General features: G+C 44.9%; 1 protein-coding gene across 1 annotated transcript in view; it reads right to left on the reverse strand.

Moving 5' to 3' along the window:
* The window catches only part of LOC310787896 (uncharacterized protein), a gene marked incomplete at its 5' end in the record, with an annotated part of 51457 nt that extends 26106 nt beyond the window's left edge, over window positions 1–25351 (reverse strand). Inside the window, 24 exons of the mRNA XM_083649350.1 lie at window positions 1820–1970; window positions 3545–3664; window positions 4141–4267; window positions 4439–4613; window positions 4952–5129; window positions 6959–7106; window positions 7207–7426; window positions 7529–7649; window positions 8270–8488; window positions 10750–10859; window positions 11037–11261; window positions 11826–11998; window positions 13662–13837; window positions 14030–14173; window positions 14300–14466; window positions 14629–14806; window positions 15677–15937; window positions 16073–16213; window positions 18532–18729; window positions 19157–19282; window positions 20258–20523; window positions 21622–21867; window positions 21962–22160; window positions 24848–25351. Of these exons, the coding sequence (XP_083505476.1) occupies window positions 1820–1970; window positions 3545–3664; window positions 4141–4267; window positions 4439–4613; window positions 4952–5129; window positions 6959–7106; window positions 7207–7426; window positions 7529–7649; window positions 8270–8488; window positions 10750–10859; window positions 11037–11261; window positions 11826–11998; window positions 13662–13837; window positions 14030–14173; window positions 14300–14466; window positions 14629–14806; window positions 15677–15937; window positions 16073–16213; window positions 18532–18729; window positions 19157–19282; window positions 20258–20523; window positions 21622–21867; window positions 21962–22160; window positions 24848–25351 (4573 nt within the window). The remainder of the gene's footprint in view (window positions 1–1819; window positions 1971–3544; window positions 3665–4140; window positions 4268–4438; window positions 4614–4951; window positions 5130–6958; window positions 7107–7206; window positions 7427–7528; window positions 7650–8269; window positions 8489–10749; window positions 10860–11036; window positions 11262–11825; window positions 11999–13661; window positions 13838–14029; window positions 14174–14299; window positions 14467–14628; window positions 14807–15676; window positions 15938–16072; window positions 16214–18531; window positions 18730–19156; window positions 19283–20257; window positions 20524–21621; window positions 21868–21961; window positions 22161–24847) is intronic.
* Between the last annotated feature and the right edge of the window lie 394 nt (window positions 25352–25745).

Below are 25745 nucleotides of genomic sequence, written 5' to 3' on the forward strand. Positions count from 1 at the left end.
CTTAACACCTGTCATCTCCATATCGATGTGTATCTTTGTTTATAACCTCTTCACAACACCTGTCATCTCCATATCGATGTGTATCTTTGTTTATAACCTCTTAACACCTGTCATCTCCATATCAATGTGTATCTTTGTTTATAACCTCTTAACACCTGTCATCTCCATATCAATGTGTATCTCTGTTTATAACCTCTTAACACCTGTCATCTCCATATCGATGTGTATCTCTGTTTATAACCTCTTCACAACACCTGTCATCTCCATATCGATGTGTATCTTTGTTTATAACCTCTTCACAACACCTGTCATCTCCATATCGATGTGTATCTCTGTTTATAACCTCTTAACACCTGTCATCTCCATATCGATGTGTATCTCTGTTTATAACCTCTTAACACCTGTCATCTCCATATCGATGTGTATCTCTGTTTATAACCTCTTCACAACACCTGTCATCTCCATATCGATGTGTATCTTTGTTTATAACCTCTTAACAACACCTGTCATCTCCATATCGATGTGTATCTTTGTTTATAACCTCTTAACACCTGTCATCTCCATATCAATGTGTATCTCTGTTTATAACCTCTTCACAACACCTGTCATCTCCATATCGATGTGTATCTTTGTTTATTCCCTCTTAACACCTGTCATCTCCATATCGATGTGTATCTTTGTTTATTCCCTCTTAACACCTGTCATCTCCATATCGATGTGTATCTCTGTTTATAACCTCTTAACACCTGTCATCTCCATATCGATGTGTATCTTTGTTTATAACCTCTTAACACCTGTCATCTCCATATCGATGTGTATCTCTGTTTATAACCTCTTAACAACACCTGTCATCTCCATATCGATGTGTATCTCTGTTTATAACCTCTTAACACCTGTCATCTCCATATCGATGTGTATCTCTGTTTATAACCTCTTAACACCTGTCATCTCCATATCGATGTGTATCTCTGTTTATAACCTCTTAACACCTGTCATCTCCATATCGATGTGTATCTCTGTTTATAACCTCTTTACAACACCTGTCATCTCCATATCGATGTGTATCTTTGTTTATAACCTCTTCACAACACCTGTCATCTCCATATCGATGTGTATCTCTGTTTATAACCTCTTAACACCTGTCATCTCCATATCGATGTGTATCTCTGTTTATAACCTCTTCACAACACCTGTCATCTCCATATCAATGTGTATCTCTGTTTATAACCTCTTAACACCTGTCATCTCCATATCAATGTGTATCTCTGTTTATAACCTCTTCACAACACCTGTCATCTCCATATCAATGTGTATCTCTGTTTATAACCTCTTAACACCTGTCATCTCCATATCAATGTGTATCTCTGTTTATAACCTCTTAACACCTGTCATCTCCATATCGATGTGTATCTCTGTTTATAACCTCTTCACAACACCTGTCATCTCCATATCAATGTGTATCTCTGTTTATAACCTCTTAACACCTGTCATCTCCATATCAATGTGTATCTCTGTTTATAACCTCTTAACACCTGTCATCTCCATATCGATGTGTATCTCTGTTTATAACCTCTTAACACCTGTCATCTCCATATCGATGTGTATCTCTGTTTATAACCTCTTCACAACACCTGTCATCTCCATATCGATGTGTATCTCTGTTTATAACCTCTTAACACCTGTCATCTCCATATCGATGTGTATCTCTGTTTATAACCTCTTAACACCTGTCATCTCCATATCGATGTGTATCTCTGTTTATAACCTCTTCACAACACCTGTCATCTCCATATCGATGTGTATCTTTATGCATTTTCACCTTGGATGATGAAGCGGAAGCCGAAGCTGCGGAGCGGCAGGAAGGCGAAGACCGGCTGCTTCGGAGGCTGGCATCTCCCGTCACTTGCTGTGATGTCACTGCCCAGCTGGAAGGCCAGGGCGAGCTCAGTCGACGCAACGTCCACTTTGATCTTTAGGAAAAAATGATCAAGCTCACCACAGGGACCAGGGAAACTAACGTTTGTCTTGGTGACAGTGTAACAGATGTTGGTGACAGTGTAACAGATGGAAAACTCTGCTGGAGCACAGAAGCTCTGTGTTTACGCTCCCTTAGGTTCAGTTCTTTTCTTACAGAACCTGACTGCAGGTACTGAGCATCTCCTGGGGAGTGGAAGGAAGGAAGGAAGATATCTGGAGAGGAAAGACAGCAGCAAGGGGGAGAATGCCCATTTCAGTCCTGACAGATCATCAAACCGCGTGGTGGTTTTTGCCTGCTTGTGCGCGTTGGTGGATCTTTCCTGTCAGATATTTCCTCCAGACGTAAGATCACAAAGCCTGCCCAATGTAGTCATTCATTGCCGCGTTAGCTTGTGTGGCTAACGTGTTCAATGCTATAACATCAGGTCCTGCTGTCCTTCCTTGTGTCCACATGCCTGTGCTGAATGTCGGTCGAGTGGTTAACGTTATATATGCCAGTTTTATCTGACACAGACATACAACCATATTTTCATTGACTGGATGAAAATACTGCCAAACTGCGCTGGTTTTATGAGATGCCATCTCCCTTCCACGCCTTTGACTACTGCCTGGTTTGTTTACTTTACATTAGCATTAGAGGAGGGGGGCTGTAGTGGCTGTTAAAGACACAACAGTCCCCGCCCGCAATGTTATTATGATCATTTAATTATTAGTTTAAGCGACTAGTATTTTGGTGCCGACTAGCGACGGTAGCGGATGTTTAAACGTTTAACCGACTAGTTGCCTCCATCCCCATATGTATATATAGAGCCAGCCCTACATACAAGTATAACCTAATGCAAGAGAGTCTATGTTCACTGCTAGTGTTTACTGGTTTAATACACAACAGGGCCATGTTGTACCAATTTATGACACTAGGTGGAGCACTAGTACTGTCTTTTCAAAATAAATGCCACAGGTTAAAAATAAATTACATTACATTACGTCATTTGGCAGACGCTTTTATCCAAAGCGACTTACAATATCACATGTTTGTCAGCAATAGAGCAATCAACTATGCAACACAGTCTATGACAACTACAACTTCTGAAGGAACAGTGGTACAAGTTTAGTTTAGGTTAGTAGTTTTTTTTTTTTTTTTTAAGAGAGAAAGAAGTTAGTTCAAGAAGGGCCCAGATGGAGCCTGAAAAGGTGTGTCTTTAGTCTTTTCCGAAAGATCGGCAGTGATTCGGCCGTCCTGACCGAAGGTGGAAGCTCGTTCCACCATTGAGGTGCCAGGGACGAGAAGAGTCGCGAACGGGATGAGCGACTTTTGAGCCCCCGTAGTGGAGGATGAAGTAAATGAAGACAAACCTAACCGAATGCATTTTTTGTTGCTTTCCCCCCGTTGTATCGAACTCGTACCAATCCGTGACCCCGAAACCGAGGTACCTACCGAACCGTGACACCCCTACAGGGTGGTCAAGTGGAAAATGACAGACAGGTGCCAGCTACAGCTAGACAGGATCATTATGTCTACCTCAAAACAAAGGGACAGAATAAAGTGTTGGTGTGTGTTGTGCATTACCTTCTTGGGCTGCAGTGTGCCTTTGACCACTAGCCAGCGCTCTGAGCCCTCTGTGTGCTCCACCTCCAGGATGTTGTGACTCAGGTCTCGACGAGTCATCGTCACAAGTCGCTTCTCGCTCTACAGGGAGATGGAGACAGCAGGTGAGGGAGGAGTGGGGAATGTTTGGACGTGTGCGCGGGTGTACGCAACAAAGCACAAATGCATGTTTGCATGAGTGTGTATAATAGTGAGTAAAATAGTCTGGTCTTGACCTGCTCTATTTGAAAAGTGTCATCAGATAACTTTTGTTCTGATTTGGTATTAAATCAATCAAATGTAATTGACTGGCATGTGTACATAAGTGCTTGTTTTTGTGTGTTTGCATAATAGGAGTGAGTGTAATTGTGTGCGACCGTCTGAATGTCTGAGCGTAAAGCCCAGTTTAGACCAAAGATTCACGACAAGACTGGATGCAACTTGCAACTGCTAGCAACCAGCCGCTGTGACTTGACAAGCTGAATTGCTGGCTGGAGTGGAGCTGAGACGGAGCAGTTCACACTGCTGCAACTTTTCCCTGCAACCACTCGTTGGTGTAAAGTGGCCTTAAGAGCTACCTGATTGTAGATGGTAATGGAGCGTAGGCGGTGGAGAAAGAGCAGGAGGGACGGGTGAACATCATGAAACAGGTTTCTGGTCTGGTGGCTCTCAGAGCGCAGAGGAAGGCAGATCTTTGTGGTCCAGCTGAAGGGAAAGGGAGAAGTGACTGTGACCCGATGGTTAAGAAACTGGTGGTCCTAATATTTTAGTTGTTATCCTTAATGTTTCTAAATATTCATGTTAAAGATGAACGTATAAACAAAATGAATCTTCTCCGTTATTCAGGTCTTCAGACTGTTCCTCAACTCATCTAACCTGTGCTGATTGATGCCGTACAGCTCTGTGTGCACAGGCTCCTCCTCTATCCAGTGGGGGAGGATGTATCCCATGGGCCCACAGGTCTTGTCGAAGCCCAAGTGGAAGCCGTTGGAGTGAATTGTAGGACAGTCTGTGACCTTAAACACAGACTTGAACCCGATGCCCTTTTGACCTGTGAGGAGTCGAGCAACCAGAGGTGAAGATGGCAGCAGAACAACAGAAACACAGATGATGACAAGCCCACCTGTAAAGCCACAGCGAAGGCTAATGATTTACATCTATTTGTCATTTTCAATGTGTTATTAATTTCATTTCAGGCAGTGTATTGGCACAGACAGGGTCCGAAATTAACTTTTTGACTCACCAGCCAAATGGCTGGTAGACAAAAGATCCACCGGCCAAGCATATTTTTTACTGGCCAAAATAATAAATTGCCTTTTTGGTCATGTATACGTAAATATAGATACTCTCACTAACAGTAACATTAATACTAATCCTGTACGTAGTTACCTATGTATCCATACGTGTGCTTGCCCTTGGTGCTGCGACCCACATCACATATGGCCCTGATATTGGTCTCCTGGAAGCCGGTCTCGTTGTTAAGGATGGTGATGCGGTCTCTCTCCACCACAAAGGCCAGGGCCGGGACGGCACCGGACTCCGATGGATAACTGTTGTCATCAGCATTCTGGAAAAGGGAGAAAGTCGAGCGTGGAATGTGTTACTGTCGTTAAACAGCAAAGCAATTTTACACATCTCTGGGCTCCTAACATCAGGTGAGCAGGCAGCATGAGAGGCTCCTAACATCAGGTGAGCAGGCAGCATGAGAGGCTGCTAACATCAGGTGAGCAGGCAGCATGAGAGGCTGCTAACATCAGGTGAGCAGTCAGCATGAGAGGCTGCTAACATCAGGTGAGCAGTCAGCATGAGAGGCTCCTAACATCAGGTGAGCAGGCAGCATGAGAGGCTGCTAACATCAGGTGAGCAGGCAGCATGAGAGACTCCTAACATCAGGTGAGCAGGCAGCATGAGAGACTCCTAACATCAGGTGAGCAGTCAGCATGAGAGGCTGCTAACATCAGGTGAGCAGGCAGCATGAGAGGCTCCTAACATCAGGTGAGCAGGCAGCATGAGAGACTCCTAACATCAGGTGAGCAGGCAGCATGAGAGGCTCCTAACATCAGGTGAGCAGGCAGCATGAGAGACTCCTAACATCAGGTGAGCAGGCAGCATGAGAGACTCCTAACATCAGGTGAGCAGGCAGCATGAGAGGCTGCTAACATCAGGTGAGCAGGCAGCATGAGAGGCTGCTAACATCAGGTGAGCAGGCAGCATGAGAGGCTCCTAACATCAGGTGAGCAGGCAGCATGAGAGACTCCTAACATCAGGTGAGCAGGCAGCATGAGAGGCTCCTAACATCAGGTGAGCAGGCAGCATGAGATGCTCCTAACATCAGGTGAGCAGGCAGCATGAGAGACTCCTAACATCAGGTGAGCAGGCAGCATGAGAGGCTCCTAACATCAGGTGAGCAGGCAGCATGAGAGACTCCTAACATCAGGTGAGCAGGCAGCATGAGAGACTCCTAACATCAGGTGAGCAGGCAGCATGAGAGGCTGCTAACATCAGGTGAGCAGGCAGCATGAGAGGCTGCTAACATCAGGTGAGCAGGCAGCATGAGAGGCTCCTAACATCAGGTGAGCAGTCAGCATGAGAGACTCCTAACATCAGGTGAGCAGTCAGCATGAGAGGCTGCTAACATCAGGTGAGCAGGCAGCATGAGAGGCTCCTAACATCAGGTGAGCAGGCAGCATGAGAGGCTCCTAACATCAGGTGAGCAGTCAGCATGAGAGACTCCTAACATCAGGTGAGCAGGCAGCATGAGAGGCTCCTAACATCAGGTGAGCAGGCAGCATGAGAGACTCCTAACATCAGGTGAGCAGGCAGCATGAGAGGCTCCTAACATCAGGTGAGCAGGCAGCATGAGAGGCTGCTAACATCAGGTGAGCAGGCAGCATGAGAGACTCCTAACATCAGGTGAGCAGGCAGCATGAGAGGCTCCTAACATCAGGTGAGCAGGCAGCATGAGAGACTCCTAACATCAGGTGAGCAGGCAGCATGAGAGGCTCCTAACATCAGGTGAGCAGGCAGCATGAGAGACTCCTAACATCAGGTGAGCAGGCAGCATGAGAGACTGCTAACATCAGGTGAGCAGGCAGCATGAGAGACTCCTAACATCAGGTGAGCAGGCAGCATGAGAGACTCCTAACATCAGGTGAGCAGTCAGCATGAGAGACTCCTAACATCAGGTGAGCAGGCAGCATGAGAGACTCCTAACATCAGGTGAGCAGGCAGCATGAGAGACTCCTAACATCAGGTGAGCAGGCAGCATGAGAGACTGCTAACATCAGGTGAGCAGGCAGCATGAGAGCAAAACTAGGACAACAACCTAAATTCATCATTTTAGGCAAATAGTGGGCAGTTGAGACTGAAATAGATGTTCATGTTAGAAACAGATACCTGAATGAGTTCCAGGACAAAGTGTGTGTCTTTGCTGTAGAGCTCAGTGGAGAGGCGGTCCAGGCTTCGGCCCAGCCTGTCCTGGTGGACCTTCATCAGCTTCTGGCCTTCAGCAGTCAACTCCACACCGATACCAAACTCATTTTTCCTGTTACATTCAGAAACCGCAAGAGAAAGAGTCACATTGCAGAGCGGAAATCAGATCCAAATGAAAATAGTATCGCAAATTCCAGTGTGTGACGACCAACCTGATGTCCTCAATGATGGCTCTTTGGACGTTCAACGTGCCCTCTGATTGGCTGCTTGCAGCGTCCTCTTCATCGGAATTAGCCAATTCCAACGGTTCCTCCTCCTGGCTTCCTCCTGTTTCACTGCTGACGTGTGTGTCTCCATTAGGCATAGAGCTTAACTCATACAGCTGCTCTTCATCGCCCTCCTCCTCAACATCCTCGTCTTGCTCACCCTCAGCTAGAAGAAGATATGTGACAATTAAAAATGGAGGGGAGTTGATAGTGGCCTTTCTTCACCAGAGCACGAGGAAGAGTCAAATACACTCTTGCTCTCACTCACTTTGCTGTGGGTTCAGGTGGGAGGAGCTGGAGCTGGAGTCCATGGTGGCTTCCTCAAGATCATCATCTTCACTCATATTCAGGGCTGATAGACTGCTGCTCACAGACTCCACCAAATTGGACTACAGTAATGAAAAGAAAGACAATTAGCAAAACAAAAAAACAAATATAACAACCAAAATAAACAACACGAGAGCAACATCTGATTTCAAAACTGGCAAATTCCCCAACATTATGACTTGACAAGAAATGCATGATTATATGAAATGGGCAGCCATATGTGTATGGTGCGTGAGACTTCACAATATTTTTCAATACTTTTCTTTTGATGCATTTTCACACTTTTCAAGACCACAAAATTATCAAATTCATTTTCCATACTTTTACAAAAGTTCCAGTACCTCTGGAACTCTGAGATAACTTGAGTAATAAGGCTTTTCCGAAATGACGGCAATACACCATAGTAGTAAAAAAAGAACACAAATGTTCACGAAATATTTTATTTATAAAGTTGTAATCCTGAAGTTCCCGGTATATCAATCGTGATAGAGTAGCAAAACAGACATTTATCTACTATATAATTATTATTATTACTTTAATCAATGATGCCTACATATTATTTTTCCACATTTATGCAGTAAAACGTATACATTTATTTATTAGGTTTTTTACAGTGACCGCCAACAAGACTGTAATGAGGTCTGTTTTCTATTTTTTTGTTTATGTTTACTTAAATTCTGACCTTGATCTGGTCCACAGGTGCTGCATGCATGTGGTTCTGGTTCTGGCTCTGTGGCGGGGTCAGCTTGCTGTGGTAGTCCGTGGCCCAGTCTGTGATGCCCAAGAGGAGGCCCAGCCGGTGCAGACAGTTGAGGTGGCGCGGGTCTGACCTGGCCGTAGTCAGTAGGACCTGTTTCGACTTGGCCTGGCCCAAGACATGGGAGAAAGGCTCCAGAAACACCTGGAAAGCACATTCACACAAACACATTCGTACAATTTTACAGAGTTACACCAGGAAGACATTTTATTTGCTAAATAAGCTGAACTTTGTTGATATTCTGTTCTGTTAACTTTTTTTTTTTTTTTTTGATCAAATTTTTATTTTATTTCCATACTAGGACACATTCAGTTAGACAAGACAAGATCACCAGTTGTTACATCCATTATGCATCATCCACCACAGGAGCATGAGTCATTTCAACACAAGCATACAAAGAATGCAACACTCCTTCTCCTGCCCAACCAAGGCGGTCCTGTCCAGTCCACCAGTCCCAAAGGTTCCCCTCCTCCCTACCCCGGATGGTACAGTACATGACATACATACACACACACAAAAAGAAAAAACTATAAAAACAAAACGGGTACATTTATGTGAATGAGCGCATGCACACACACACACATGCTGTGTACATACACACAAGCACATACACATAACCATACAAAAAATAAAGAAATACACTTTTTCTTTCTCTTTTCCTTTCCTTCTCCTTTTTTTTTTTTCCTTACTACAAGAAAATGAAATGGACCTAATCATAAAACTTGGGTGTACATCAGTAATACAATCACAAAAGATGAAATTTTATAATCTTTGAGTTATATATGAAGATTTTACTTTTTCTAGTGCTTTTGACAAAATGTCTATAGTGCTTCCCTTCGCACCGTTTGTTCGTGCTATAGAGAGTTCCAAAGAAATAATATCTAATAAGGAAAGAATCCAATGTGAAATCTGAAGTTTGTGAGGAGGCTTCCACCTTAGTATTAATATCTTTTTGGCAGCTGTCAGCCCTAAAAGTAAAAGTGTTCTCTGAGACTTAGAAGGATTAATTAAAGAGTCGTCATTTAAAAGTAAAACATTAGGTAGCATAGGAATACAAATTTCAGTTACATCAGATAACACATGTGCAACTCTAGACCAGAAATGTTTCACATCTGGACAGTCCCACATCATATGTAAATAAGTTCCTAATTCGTTCTTATTACATAGTGTGCAAATTGGTGTGGGACAAAGCTGGAATTGGAAGCGTTTCCTGGGAGTCAAATAAAATCTGTGTATAAATTTGAAATGAATGATTTGGTGATTAAAGTTCCGGGATGAAAGGGTTACATTTTCCCAGACTCTCTTCCAATTAATCGACTCCTGACGGTTCTTTAGATCTACATTCCAGACTTTGGTCACACTCATTGGAGGACATGTCAGTTCTTGTAACTTCTTATACATGAAAGATACAAAGCCCTTACACATAGAATTAGAAATTATAAAGTTGAGTAATGGATGCATTGGAAGGGCATTGTTACAGGGAATTCCAAGAGTTCGAATAATGGACCTCAGTTGTAAGTAAAAATAAAAGGAAGTGGATGGTAAATTATATATTTTTCTAAGATCCTCAAATGATCTTAGACCTTCTTTATTGATAACTTGGGAAAGGTTATGGATGCCACCTTTAGACCATGTGGGAAAGATCAATGGTTTGCCACCTGAGCAAAGTAACTTATTTCGGAAGATTGGTGTGTGTATATGCCATTTCACATCCCAGTTTCCCAGCTTTTCAGCCCTCTGCCATATTTGAATGGAATGAGATATGATAGGGCCAAATCTTTCCTGGCAATTTTTATGAGACAAACCACAGAAAATAATTTCTTCTAATTTATAAGGAGAGACTATGTCACGCTCAATTTGGAGCCATGGTGTATTTGGATCTTGGGAAAACCACTTCTTTAAAGGACGGAGCATAAATGAAATATAGTATAGTTCAAAGTTAGGCAAACCAAACCCTCCTTGCTGTTTATTCTGACACAGAATTGAACTTTTCAACCTTGGTCGCTCCCCTTTCCAAATAAATTTGGATACAATGCCCTGTATCCTGTTCCAATATTGAGGTGGTGTGGGTAATGGGAGCATATTGGAAATAAAATTAATCTTAGGTAATGTAATGTAATGTAATGTTCTGTTAACTTGTTGAAGTAATGGCCGTATTGCTGAGCACCGTGGTATCGTCATGTATAAGAATCTCAACTACCCCGTTAGCACATTTTGTAGAGTGAAATCAGCCCATCTCCTCACTCAGATACACTGGATAGAGAAGGTGTCCTTCTCTGTTTTGGGACTAAATCAACAGTACAACAAAAACACTAAGATGGGAGGTGCACACTACACAGATTCCTAAAATATTCAAATGAGAATTGGATCAGATTGTGTGTAGTGGATCATGCAGTGCTACTGACCTGCTGCAGGAGCACCTGGCAGATTCTGGTGGGGATCCGAATCAAACAGTCCAAAAGGTATCGGGCCACGGTACTGTAACACGACACGTCCTCTTCAGCCCCCGACAAATCTAACAAACATCTCATGTCATTAACGGCCACATAGTTGCGCCGTCTTTCATATACAACACATTACAACAGCTGTCAATATATTTTACATATGAATCCGATTTGGAAAAGCATGAAGACTTTTAGGATTTTAGTCACTGAAAACACACAAAACCAAATTGCCCTTTTGTTGTCACTACCTCCTTTAGCCACCGCCGCCGCCAGTGAGCTCTCCATGTGATTGGCCAGGAGGGCCGTGGGGGCGTTAACGATCCCGTCGGCCACCACCATGGACACGAGGTGGCCGGCCGTGCCGATGGGCTGGAGCGTCATGGCCGCCTGAGAGAAGAGCTTGTCTCCTGTAGAGGTGCTGATCCTGAGCAGCAGCCCTGGTGACACCTCCAGTGCTGCCAGGTCTGTGTTCACTGAAACGTGTTTTCATTCAACAGTTTAATATCATTTAACTTCTGCCAGGTCTGTATTCACTTCAAAGTGTTTTCATTCAACAGTTTAATATCATTTAACTTCTGCCAGGTCTGTGTTCACTTCAAAGTGTTTTCATTCAACAGTTTAATATCATTTAACTTCTGCCAGGTCTGTGTTCACTTCAAAGTGTTTTCATTCAACAGTTTAATATCATTTAACTTCTGCCAGGTCTGTATTCACTTCAAAGTGTTTTCATTCAACAGTTTAATATCATTTAACTTCATTATCTGTTTGTGCTACTGTGTTGTACATTTTTTCATTACATATTGTCTTTGTCTATGTGTGTTCATTTGTTTTCACAATTTTGATTCATATATTTTTACTGCCCACAGACAAAAGTTAAAGTTTCAGCTGAGGTAACATCATGACAGAGGGATGTTTACATGTCTACATACACCATGATATGCTACACAAAAACCCAGCAAATAATATATCATACAGTACTATTCCATTCACAAGAAGTACATAAATGATCCTGCCAAAAACAAACCAACTCAACGTACCTGCATTTCTTTCTATGAAATCCTTGAGGGGGCCGTAGACCGGCTTGAAGACAATCTCCCATTGGCTCCACTCACTTAAATCCTCCAGTAGGGGGCAGGAGAGCAGGCAGGCCAGGGCTTGAGCCTGGGCCACCTCCCCAAGGATCCCCACTGACTCGCACACACTCACAGCTCTGCTAGTGGGAAGGGTGTGGGAGAGAGGGAGACGGAGGTGAAGACAGAGACAGAGGAAGGGTGTGGGAGAGAGAGAGACGGAGGTGAAGACAGAGACGGAGACAGAGGAAGGGTGTGGGAGAGAGGGAGACAGAGGTGAAGACAGAGACAGAGACAGAGGAAGGGTGTGGGAGAGAGGGAGACAGAGGTGAAGACAGAGACAGAGACAGAGGAAGGGTGTGGGAGAGAGGGAGACGGAGGTGAAGACAGAGACAGAGACAGAGGAAGGGTGTGGGAGAGAGGGAGATGGAGGTGAAGACAGAGACAGAGACAGAGGAAGGGTGTGGGAGAGAGGGAGACGGAGGTGAAGACAGAGACAGAGACAGAGGAAGGGTGTGGGAGAGAGGGAGACGGAGGTGAAGACAGAGACAGAGACAGAGGAAGGGTGTGGGAGAGAGGGAGATGGAGGTGAAGACAGAGACAGAGACAGAGGAAGGGTGTGGGAGAGAGGGAGACAGAGGTGAAGACAGAGACAGAGACAGAGGAAGGGTGTGGGAGAGAGGGAGACGGAGGTGAAGACAGAGACAGAGAAAGGGTGTGGGAGAGAGGGAGACGGAGGTGAAGACAGAGACAGAGGAAGGGTGTGGGAGAGAGGGAGACAGAGGTGAAGACAGAGACAGAGACAGAGGAAGGGTGTGGGAGAGAGGGAGACAGAGGTGAAGACAGAGACAGAGGAAGGGTGTGGGAGAGAGGGAGACAGAGGTGAAGACAGAGACAGAGACAGAGACAGAGGACGGGTGTGGGAGAGAGGGAGACAGAGGTGAAGACAGAGACAGAGGAAGGGTGTGGGAGAGAGGGAGACAGAGGTGAAGACAGAGACAGAGACAGAGGAAGGGTGTGGGAGAGAGGGAGATGGAGGTGAAGACAGAGACAGAGACAGAGGAAGGGTGTGGGAGAGAGGGAGACGGAGGTGAAGACAGAGACAGATGAAGGGTGTGGGAGAGAGGGAGATGGAGGTGAAGACAGAGACAGAGGAAGGATGTGGGAGAGAGGGAGACAGAGGTGAAGACAGAGACAGAGGAAGGGTGTGGGAGAGAGGGAGTCGGAGGTGAAGACAGAGACAGAGGAAGGGTGTGGGAGAGAGGGAGACAGAGGTGAAGACAGAGACAGAGGAAGGGTGTGGGAGAGAGGGAGTCGGAGGTGAAGACAGAGACAGAGGAAGGGTGTGGGAGAGAGGGAGACAGAGGTGAAGACAGAGACAGAGGAAGGGTGTGGGAGAGAGGGAGACGGAGGTGAAGACAGAGACAGAGGAAGGGTGTGGGAGAGAGGGAGACAGAGGTGAAGACAGAGACAGAGGAAGGGTGTGGGAGAGAGAGACAGAGGTGAAGACAGAGACAAAACAGACCAATAAAGTTCAGTTCCAACTCTTGGGGACAAAAACAGCTTGTTGTTGTGTGACAGTCATGTAGCACACACCACACACGGTCATCTATGTGTTGGATCAATTTTACAATATGTCTTCAAAATCTATTTCAATCATTTCAAAAACACATGGTTGTGAACCTAAAAATGCAGTAATATGCCATGTTACCTATTTGGTAGATACAACATGTTCCTCCAGCAGCTAGGAGGCACTGTTCAACTAGATAGTGTCCAGTAATACACGTCTACATGAGCCCCTACCTGCTGTGGCTGGCAAACAGGGCTGACTCATAGAAGACTTGGCTGGGTCCTCCTCCAGCCAGCATCTCTCTCTGGCGTTGGACCAGGCCAGCCAGGGTCCTCAGAGGGCCAAGGCCCAGGTCACGGCTGTCCCGCACCCCGTAATGCCACCTCAATGCTGACTCTACATGGGAAAGCTGGGAAGACGAGGCTGGATGTTATGGACAGACAACATTCTTGGCATCTTCTAGAATCTAGAACTCATGGATTTGGTCAAAACTGTCCACTGTCCAAGTGTACTATGACAGTGGAAGAATGTTCACACTGAGGGAAGAAGATCTGCGTTTCAGTATTTAACTGTGTATGCCTAGACAACATTGATGTCTCACTCCGTCTGGATGGGTGGAGGTGATGGCACCACACTGTTTGATGAACTCAAACACGTCCTGTCTGCTGGCTCTGAAGCCACAGCCCTGGACCTCCATGTTGCTGCTGCTCAGACTCACAGCACCACCCACTGTCTCCTGCAGCAACTGCACACAACCAGAAAGAAATGTGTCACAAGGCACTGTGATGCATTTAGATTGAGTTATTTTTTATTGTTCTACTGTCTCAGATGCCAGTTAACAGTGTAAATGGGCTGAGTGAAGGACTCCTACATGGATGTTCTTCACCAGGAACTCCAGGAAGGTGCCTTTGTCTAAGCAGTGAAATTCTTTGATCTGGAAGTGTTTGGTCAACTTCTTCTCCAGAGAGGCAACGTGGGCCAGAGTGACACCTGAGTTGTGACTGGACAGGCTGTCTTTAACAAACTGCTTCACAGCGGCTGATGAGAGACACAGAGCAGACATGTTGGTCATTCTCTGACATACTAAGCAATCCAAACCTGTGTGGGAACCTCCACATCCAGCAGCCAAACACACATCAACAGATACAAGTTTAACTCATGTGTGTGCTCAAATCCTCTGTGTGTGTTCTGTTTCAGTACCTTCACTAGGCAGCGCAGTGGCGGGTGTATCCTCCTTTTGGTTTTCTGTGTTTTTCGATGCCTTGCCTTTGGGCACCAGGTCTGGCGGGGTTGCCAGGGACCCTCCACAGACGGCCAGTTGAAACAGAGCGGTTGCCAGCCGGTCACCTGACACGTGCAGCAGGAAGTCCTGGACACGCTGGATTAGAAGATGAAATCATAGCATAGTATCAGAGACGTGGTCATCATGGGCTCACAAAAATGCTCTATTCTGAACGTGTGGTGTGTGACGTCGAATTTAAAATGTTTAAGTACGTCCAAAGTATGCACATGACATGTGCACCTATGTGCAGTGAATATGCCACTGTCTCTGACTTGTCTTATCACTCTACTGCCTTATTGCTTGTTGTGTCTCTTGTTGTTTTTGCACTCATATGCCCTGTTATATTTGTACTATGTTGTAAACGGAGTCCACAGCACAAGAATTTCACACGTGATACTTGTACTACGGAGTGACAATAAAAAAAATCTTGAATCTTGAAGCTTTGCAGAAATAGAGCCAAGGCAAGCGTTTTTGCCAATCAAGCAACACATGGAGCTTGTCTCAGAGTGAGTGAAGGAGAGGGAGAGAGATGGCAGACGCCAGAGAGAAAGAAATGAGAAGTATATTTGGTTATACTTAACTAGAGTCGATGCTGACAATGCTCCTTGTCACCATATTTGTCACAAGTCCAAACAATCTTTAACTCGGACTTTAAGGAAAATCTGAACTCAAGGTGTTGTGTGATCTAAACAGGGTTGGGGTACAGCCTAATGATTTTGAAACATGTCTAACGCATATTCCATAAGAATTGCACTAACAAATACAGTACCAGGGGAATTACAAATATGATTGTGATCTAAGGAGATATTTGGTTTTGAGCAAAGATTTGCCAGTTCATCGGTTACCCAGTCTTGTATTCTGACCAATGAAATGGACGTGAAAAGAGGGGAAATTATTTTTAAACAAATCATCAACTGATGAATCAATTACAAAATCAATCAGCCCATCAGTGTGTCTGCCGCCTACCTTGGCCATCCTGGGGCTGAAGACCTCCGTTGCATTTGTAAAGACCGACAGCACGACCTCCGCGGCTGTCAAGGAAGCATACTTCTTCCGGAGCTCCAAGCTGCCTAGGAAGGAGAAGGAACCTGGGCCTTGCACTGGCTCCATCACACTCTTCTTCACCTTCCTCATCCGCTCCAGGACCTCCTCCTCCAGCTCCTTCTGGATGACCTCCTGGGCACGCTCCATATAGGTGCGCTCAAAACGAACCACCTTGCTTAGGGTCTGGAGGGGACCAGTAAACACTTGTGTCAGTCAGTTCACTCCTCTATAGGCCTACCTGTGCTCTATCAATCTGTGTCATGTTGTGCACAACAAAACAAAATAGTAAATAACAGTAAGAATCATAATGTCTCTCACCGCTATGGGCAGCCCAACACTGTGTATCCTGATACCAAGCTCGTAGGGAGAGTCACAGCTGTGCTGGTCGGCCAGATACTTCATAAACTCTGCCAGGTCTATTTTTGGCTTGTTCTGCTTCCTCCTAAAAACGTTAAGTTGCTAAAGAAAGAAAGTAAAGAAATATAAATTAAGACCAAAAGTCAACTGGACCCACATAATTGATGAAAAATGGTTCCTTGACTGTCCCGGCAATTGTGAACATGAACCCAGGCTCTCTGTTGGTAGCCTGGTATCCATGAACCCAGGCTCTCTGTTGGTAGCCTGGTATCCATGAACCCAGGCTCTCTGTTGGTAGCCTGGTATCCATGAACCCAGGCTCTCTGTTGGTAGCCTGGTATCCATGAACCCAGGCTCTCTGTTGGTAGCCTGGTATCCATGAACCCAGGCTCTCTGTTGGTAGCCTGGTATCCATGAACCCAGGCTCTCTGTTGGCAGCCTGGTATCCATGAACCCAGGCTCTCTGTTGGCAGCCTGGTATCCATGAACCCAGGCTCTCTGTTGGTAGCCTGGTATCCATGAACCCAGGCTCTCTGTTGGTAGCCTGGTATCCATGAACCCAGGCTCTCTGTTGGCAGCCTGGTATCCATGAACCCAGGCTCTCTGTTGGTAGCCTGGTATCCATGAACCCAGGCTCTCTGTTGGTAGCCTGGTATCCATGAACCCAGGCTCTCTGTTGGTAGCCTGGTATCCATGAACCCAGGCTCTCTGTTGGTAGCCTGGTATCCATGAACCCAGGCTCTCTGTTGGTAGCCTGGTATCCATGAACCCAGGCTCTCTGTTGGCAGCCTGGTATCCATGAACCCAGGCTCTCTGTTGGCAGCCTGGTATCCATGAACCCAGGCTCTCTGTTGGTAGCCTGGTATCCAGCCACATACGAATCGCAGTTATCATCACCTCAGTCTTCATATGGGTCCGGACACACGCCCATCCACTGCGGTTATTAAAGTGGAACTGAACCTGTTTCGTCACGTGCATAATGAGTCCTTTTCAGACTGAAAACATAGTTTGCCTAAGATGACAGGTTGAGAGGCGGGTCATAGTATCATGTCGATGATTTTATTTGACAATTCTGGGGACTGGATTGGGCTTTGGCCAATCCTGGCGTGTTCCGCCTCCAAATCGAGTGGGATTCAGTGTGTTGTGGCGCTCCCCTCGGGAAGAGCCTTTTGACGGGAGGAGCCAGCTGCCAGCTGCCTTCGTGTTGCCGAGCGGAGAGTGCAGCACGTCGGCCTGGAATCTCTGCGGTGCGACCCCTGACAACCAAGCTCTCGGATGCGCGCGCCATTATCGCTGCTGTAAATACGATATCCCTGGAATGCGCGTTTTAACGAGCCAGTTACATTTCTTTGCATTCTTAGAGATTATAGTTTTTGTTTTTTGTTCATGTTTCTAACAATTGGCCAAGTTAGTAGTTAGTTTATGGGATAGGAATTCTGCCAGATGATAGGCACTAGGCGCCATTTTCTACTTCATTTGGAAGAGAAAATTATCCTGAAATGAAGATTTGATTGACAGCTGCATGTCGTGATATTATTGGTTGAAATGGGGTAGAAATTTGATAGTACTAGGTGACGTCAGCAAACTGTACATTACTGTTATCAATTAAATCTTGAAAAATGAAATTTTGATGTGAAAAAGTGTGAAAAACTAAAGAAATTAGATTGTTGTGATTTTCTTTGCATACATCATTAAATAGGTGCACTGCATACCCAGGTATTTGAACTAAAAGAAAATAAAAGTCATTTTTGGGTTCAGCTCGACTTTAAGGACAGATACTGTCCAGGACACCTGATTGGCTGGTGGGCGGCGGGACCTTTTTAATAATGAATCGAATGTTACCGATAACGCATTAGAGAGCGCTGAAACAACACACCTGTATGTTAATAGCTAGGCTAGCTAGCTGTTAGCATGTTAGTTATGTGGCAGTAAAACGCCTCTGAATGAGCAGTTTGATATAACTCTCTTTCCATAAAGCCCACCAACTTGTATATCTGTTGGCTAGTTGTTGATATTTATAACAATATTGTGGCTCTAAAATAAAGTTTTTATCGATGCGGGGAGACTGTCATGGCGGCTGTTTCTGGTAACTGTTTCTGGCATTTTAGCTCTGGATGAGTTTTGAGTTTAACAAAGAGAGAACAGACAGAGAGAACAGCGCTGCGGTCATTGGGCTGCAGTGGAATAATCGGTTCAGTTCTCATCAATTTAAGTTCTTTGGCGAAGAATTGTCGAAGTACTTCGATGATTGACACAGACGGCAACCAATCAGTTGAGGCTGAAAAATAGGTCACCGAATCAGTGGTGGACAGGCTTGCTTCCAGACCCTCATGAAGGATTCATTGGGGCTGGTTAGCAGGCTCCTCTGTTGGGCCATGTTGGCTCATAATGTAATGCATTAAACCCTGAGGTCAGCCCACCCTCAGGATGTCCACTGTCTGGATCTGGTGGATGTCATCGTCCTTGGTGTTGCTGTCGATCTTAAACATGCGGTGAATGAGGGGGAGCTTGCAGAGGGGCCCCAGGTTCAACTCCTCGTAGCGCTTCTTGTCCTTCAGGGCAGCCAGTGACTGGCCCAGCTCATACAAGGTGCAGATGGACGTCGCTGCTTCTGTAGACTGAGCAAGAAACCTGCCCATTAGCAAGATACATTATATTACATAAGCAAAAACAATACATGGGGTCATGTGTGCCAACCTCTATGAACATGCTGATCTCTCTGACAGTGTGTGTGTGTGTGTGTGTGTGTGTGTGTGTGTGTGTGTGTATGTGTGTGTGTGTGCGTGTGTGTGTGTGTGTGTGTGTGTGTGTGTGTGTGTATGTGTATGTGTGTGTGTGTGTGCCAACCTCTATGAACATGGTGATCTCTCTGACAGTGTGTGTGTGTGTGTGTGTGTGTGTGTGTGTGTGTGTGTGTGTGTGTGTGTGTGTGTGTCTGTGTGTGTGTCTGTGTGTGTGTGTGTGTGTGTGTGTGTGTGTATGTGTGTGTGTGTGTGTGTGTGTGTGTGTGTGTATGTGTATGTGTGTGTGTGTGTGTGTGCCAACCTCTATGAACATGGTGATCTCTCTGACAGTGTATTGAAGATCCTTCAGAGCTGGTATCTGCCAGGCTTTGAGCCTTCCTGACTCCAGGGAGGGAACCTGCATCAGCATGCACACCCTGGAGATCACCTGGATGGAGGGTGGGAAGGCGTTGAACGGACGGTCAGGCAAGGACACAATGAAGCATTCCTGATGTAGGAATGCTTACAACAGTCAGTCATAAGGCATTCCTAAACCTAACGAGTTGAAACGTCACCCTTAGATGCTGTTACACTGTTCCATATCATCCATTTGTGTGATAAGTGTGCTTCTGCCTCCTTTACAATGGATTGCTCCCTTATATGATATTGATAGTCTCTCTTCTCCTCAAAATTAATCAATAAAAAGTAATAAAAATAGAATCAGCAGCGGAGGTCATATTTCAGCAGCCGCTGACCTCCGCTGCAGAATACATATAGGAGAAACACTGGATAGTAGGGGTGGGAATCACCAGATGCCCACGATACGATACTAAAACGATACTTGAGTCACGATACGATAGTATTGCGATATGCTAGTATTGCGATATATTGAATATTGCGATATTTAGATATATTGTCACTCCTAACTCCTTTTCCTACCTTTTCCTTGACCTCACCGGAAGTAAAACATGCAGTGTTTTTTTGTTTTGTTTTGTTTTTGCCCCACACGTAGGCTATACATTATTAAGCTTCTTTGGACTCAATACGCCACTGCAGCAGGCGCGGACTGCACCATCGGGCGCTTCGGGCAGATGCCCGGTGGCCTGGCATGGCAAAATATTGCGATACTATGGTGTATCGATTTTCCCCCCCACCCCTACTGGATAGTTGTAGATTGTTACACTGTTTAAAAGCCCTTGAGCAAGACAACAAACCATCACCCGCTCACTCATAGTAAACGGATCTGCATAGAGTGCAGTAGGCTAAATGTAAACTTGATTGGCCCTGGCACTTCCATGTAGCTGTATGCTAATGCTAATACAGTTCCAGTACATTCTTTAAAACAGTAACTATGTTTATCTCGGGTTCTGTGAGGGCTTTCGGTGCGCTCCAGGGGGCTATATGTTTGTGCAGTCCTCCTCACCCTCTCCTTGGTGACCAGCTCTCCCTCTGCAGCGATCTCTCGTATGACATCCTCCACCAGACAGTTGACCGTCTCTGGATCCAGGGACCTGTTCCACCTCCTGCTTGTAAGACTCTCCTCGTCCTCCAGCAGGGCCTCTGCTGCCCGCACATTAGCCCCATGGATCTCCCTCTGCTGGGCACGGTAAGCTTCCCGAAACACCGGGACGTTGCCTTCTCTCTGCGCTTCAGGTCTCGGCTTCACCTTCGCCTCCAGCAGTGGGAAGTCTGAGTGGGACAGTGAGATGGACGGAGTAGCTTGTTTCTGCTCGCTCTCAGGCTTTTCAAAAAAATGAAAAGTACAATTAATTTTAATTTAGTTCATTTTAGACAAATCCGGCCTTTCTTAAGAGTTGATGCAGCTAAAACATATCTTCACTGCATGATTTTCTCTCACATTGAATACTGCTTCACAAACTGGTCGTTTGCAGGTGCCACTGTCATAAAACCTATTGAACAGCTATATTACAGAGCCATCAAGGCATTTGCTAGAAAACCTTTGTCATACCACCACTGTAACATTCTGGAACAACATCAATTCCTGAGCTTTGAAAATCTCAAGGTCTTAAAGAGTGCCTGTTTCTTCTTCAAATGCCTACATGGACTAGCTCCCCCTCCGCTACAGGAATTCATCCAAAAAAATAGACTCACTGGACTCGGCACTAGATCAGACACCAGAGGTGATTGTAAGGTCCATCGCAGAATGACCACGTTTGGTCAAAATGTCCTATCGGTAAAAGGCAGCCAAATATGGAATAGTCTCCCCGTCTCCATAAGGGACAGCCCCACCCTTGCCGCTTTTAAAGGTGGACTTAAAAAATGGCTGAAAACAAACCAGTCATGTGTCCACAGGTAGTATGTTTTTCTTCTCTTTTTGTGTGTATTATTATTATGTATTTTTATTTTTCTAAGTGTAATTGCTGCCATGTATTTTAGAGTGTTCTGTTGCTACTCATGTTTTATGTAGTTTTAGAGTGTACTGCTGCTACCTATGTTTTATGTATGTTTTTATTATGTTCTACGTTTTACGCTCTATGTTTTTTGTGTTTTTATGTTTTATGGGGACAACGGATGGAAATTAGCCTCGTGCTAAATCCGGCAATTTTTACACTTTTACTATATTCCAGGTTTTACTATCTGTTTCTGTGGTTTCTGTGTTCATTAATTTTGCACTGTCCCATCCAAATAAACGAATAAAATAGAAATAGGTTCTCTCTTGGGATTCTGCGTTGCTGTGGAAGGATATGGCAAACTGAGGATGAAAAATGATTGTAATTTTGTAGTTTTTAAGAATGTTCTTGTGTGTGCCTGGTAGCGTCTGCCTACCTGCAGCTTTTGGTGATTTCCTGCCTGTTAGATTCTCCTCGTCCTCCTGCAGGGCCTCTGCTGCCTGCACATTTGCCCCATGGACCTCCCTCTGGGCTTCAGGTCTGGGCTTGCTCTTCTTGCTCTTCTTGTCTTTGCTCGGCTTCACCTTCGCCTCCAGGACCGGGAAGTCTGAGTGGGACAGGGAGATGGACGGCGTGGCTTGTTTCTGCTCGCTCTCAGGCTCTCTCTTGGGATTCAGCGTTGCTGTGGAAGGATATGGCAAACCGAGGATGAAAAATGATTGTAATTTTGTAGTTTTTAAGAATGTTTCTGTGTGTGCCTGGTAGCGTCTGCTTACCTGCAGCTTTCGGCGATAGAGCAGCGCAGGGATTTGGTGTTGGTTCAGACACAGTTTGGGGCTTGCCAGGGCGAGATGCTTCCAACTTGTCATACAGAGACATGTACTGCTCTAGGGGGAGCTCTTCTCCATAGTCCTGGAAATAGCAGGTCTGTAGCTGCTCTATGGATCCAGCTGCAAACGGGTTCCTCTTGATCACCTATACCACATCAATCAAGATTTATTGAGAAGGTGATTTGTAGCAGTAACTACCTTGTGTGTTTTAAAGGTCATGATTAGGTTGTATTATTATTATAAGCCTAATGTTTGGTAGTGTCTGTGTTCAACCCTCTTTCTTTTAGCGCTCAGCGTAGCACACACTTCTCCAGATTTGACACTACTGACTTTAGAGCACAATGTGACAACCTCCTCAAGACAAGCCCCGCTAAACACACCAATCAATCAGCACATTGTCCTCAGAGCATGATGATCATGTTCTCAGAGTATGATGATCATGTTCTCAGAGCATGATGATCATGTTCTCAGAGCATGATGGTCATGTCCTCAGAGCATGATGACCATGTTCTCAGAGCATGATGACCATGTTCTCAGAGCATGATGATCATGTTCTCAGAGCATGATGATCATGTTCTCAGAGCATGATGGTCATGTTCTCAGAGCATGATGGTCATGTTCTCAGAGCATGATGATCATGTCCTCAGAGCATGATGGTCATGTTCTCAGAGCATGATGATCATGTCCTCAGAGCATGATGATCATGTTCTCAGAGCCTGATGGTCATGTTCTCAGAGCATGATGATCATGTCCTCAGAGCATGATGATCATGTTCTCAGAGCCTGATGGTCATGTTCTCAGAGCATGATGGTCATGTTCTCAGAGCATGATGATCATGTCCTCAGAGCATGATGATCATGTCCTCAGAGCATGATGGTCATGTTCTCAGAGCATGATGGTCATGTTCTCAGAGCATGATGGTCATGTTCTCAGAGCATGATGATCATGTTCTCAGAGCATGATGATCATGTTCTCAGAGCATGATGATCATGTTCTCAGAGCATGATGATCATGTGCAATTCAGCAGATGCAAAATAAACAAAGCTCTGCAGCTCCGACCTCTCGCTGGTTTGGTTAGGGTCACTGGCTTGGTTAGGGTTAGGGTCACTGGCTTGGTTAGGGTTAGGGTCACTGGCTTGGTTAGGGTTAGAGCCCGACCGATATATCGGCCCACCGATATTATCGGCCGATATTGGCCGATAACCAATGTATCGGTATCGGCCGATATGTTTGCCGATATGCCGATATTTTTTTTATTTTGTATTTTTTAAGTCATAGACAACACGTTGTGTATATTTGATCTTTTTTCTTAATTTAAGTTATATTTTATATTTGTTATATTTGTGTTTTTGTATTTCTAGTTATTTATAATTATTAAATCCCCAGTTAAGTTTACTATTTCATTGCATTGATGTCAATTTGGACAATAAAGTTTATTGATAAGCTGTAAAATATCCCGCCTACATTACATATCTTAAGTCATGTCAAGTCATATCTTTGTCAAGTGTTTGATATTTGAGGGATCATTGCAAAAACATTGTGTAATATAATGTAGGGGTGTCAAAAATAATCGATTATAAGATGCATCGCGATGCGGACGTGCACGATTCTGCATCGATTCACAAATGTCAAAAATCGATTATTAAAAATAATAATAATAATAATAATAATAATCAAATTAAATATAATGGAAGTACATGCAGTTGTTTATTTTAATTATGGATCATAATACAATGCAATTCCAAATGCACTTTTATTTTAAAAGTAGCCACACAGTGAGAAAAGAGAAAGTGAGAAAAAATAAATCATGTATTGCGGAAAAAAGTGATGCATCGATTTAAGATGCATCGAGATGCATCGATAATCATACTCGAATCGAATCGTAGCCCTCTGAATCGTAATCGCATCGAATCGTGAGGCCAGTGAAGATTCACAGCCCTAATATAATGTGTATATTTAATATAAGAATATCGGCCGATATATCGATATCGGAATTTTTTTACTCCCTAGTATCGGCATCGGCATCAAAGATCGAGTATCGGTCGGGCTCTAGTTAGGGCTGCTGGCTTGCCAACCCATCTGGTGATACTAATATCTATAACTGTCATAACACGTGGTGTGCACTCCAAATATCCGTGCATTACACTATAAACTCACTTCTGTCAGGACTACTATAGTCAAAAATAAACGTTCAAACAGGGTCCAACTATGTAAACCAATTCAATAAAGGTTTTGTCCTAAGCTGCCATCACTAGCCTCATTAGCTTCCTGCTTATTTTGTCTTGTACAACGATGTAAAATATCGACTTTCTCCACCATCATGCTGAGTTCCTGAGTGAATCAAATGAATAAAGTGTTAATGTACATGATGTATAGTCCACTTCATTACCAGCACTACATTTGAACTTTGAGGGGTTTTCTCTTAGTTATTACCTTTTCGCTATACAAGGAAGGTTAAAAACAGCAAGTGTCAGTATTTAAAATTCAAGTCAAATCAATATGTTAGATCTATGTTCAAACATATTTAACATTTGAAGCAAAGGGTAACAAGAGGGGAAACAATTCAAACTGAAAAGTGCACTATGGTCTATACTGCAGTGGTTCTCAAATGTTTTCACATGAGGGACCCCTAAACTGACAAAGATTAGCCCACGGACCCCCATTTGATAGGATTTTGTCCCACGGTGCCCCATAATGACATTGATGCTTTTAGATGTTTTATTACAGGAAGTGTATAAAACCCATGGCCAAAATAGTCATTGTGTTACTTATGAATGGAATTATAGCCCCCGGACCCCCATTTGAGAACCACTGGTCTATAGGCTAACTGACCTTTATGACCCTCTGGTACAACTGCTCTTGGGTTAGTTTCTCAGTTGGCTTGGACGTGCTGGAGAGCGGGATAACAGAGGCAGAACAGGTGGAGGAAGCAGGAGCAGGACCTCCAAAGGAAATCCCAGCCGGAGCAGCAGGTCCATTGTGAGGGCTGGCATGTAGCTGTGGCGGGGGGGCAGCATCAGGGAGAACCAGCAGTGGACTTTTCGCTGACTGAGTTTTGCTTGTCTTGGGTTGGGCAGGCCTGCTGGCCCCTGAGGCTTTTCCGGACTTCCCTCCGGCCCCACCTCGAAGACGGTGGGTCCTGTGGAACACCTGATCCCCCTCCACAACCAGATCCCCATCCAGGAAGGCTACCAGGCAGGTAATGCTGTTGAAGCCCAACGAGGCGACGGTCAGGTTCTGGTGGTAGGTCTGGGAATAGACTATAGACAGTTTCTTCAGAAGAACCCCATCTGGGTGAAGCTTCATCATGTCCACTATATCTTTCAGAACCTCCATCTTCTTTAGTGATGCTATCAGGGGGAGAAGAGAACACTGTGCATTAACACTGTGAAGCAAATCAAGTTCAGTCAGTCAAGGAACACACAGCACAGTTATTCACCTTATGTAGCCCCGCCCACTTGACCCATTTGTGTTACGACTTCCTGCTCAAAGCTAGGGACTCACTGGAAGCAGGCTGTTTTACCTGCTCAAAGCTAGGGACTCCCTGGAAGCAGGCTGTTTTACCTGCTCAAAGCTAGGGACTCCCTGGAAGCAGGCTGTTTTACCTGCTCAAAGCTAGGGACTCACTGGAAGCAGGCTGTTTTACCTGCTCAAAGCTAGGGACTCCCTGGAAGCAGGCTGTTTTACCTGTTCAAAGCTAGGGACTCACTGGAAGCAGGCTGTTTTACCT

Source organism: Poromitra crassiceps (genome assembly GCF_964638095.1).
Source record: "Poromitra crassiceps genome assembly, chromosome: 13".
In the NCBI taxonomy this organism is placed as follows: Eukaryota; Metazoa; Chordata; class Actinopteri; order Beryciformes; family Melamphaidae; genus Poromitra; species Poromitra crassiceps.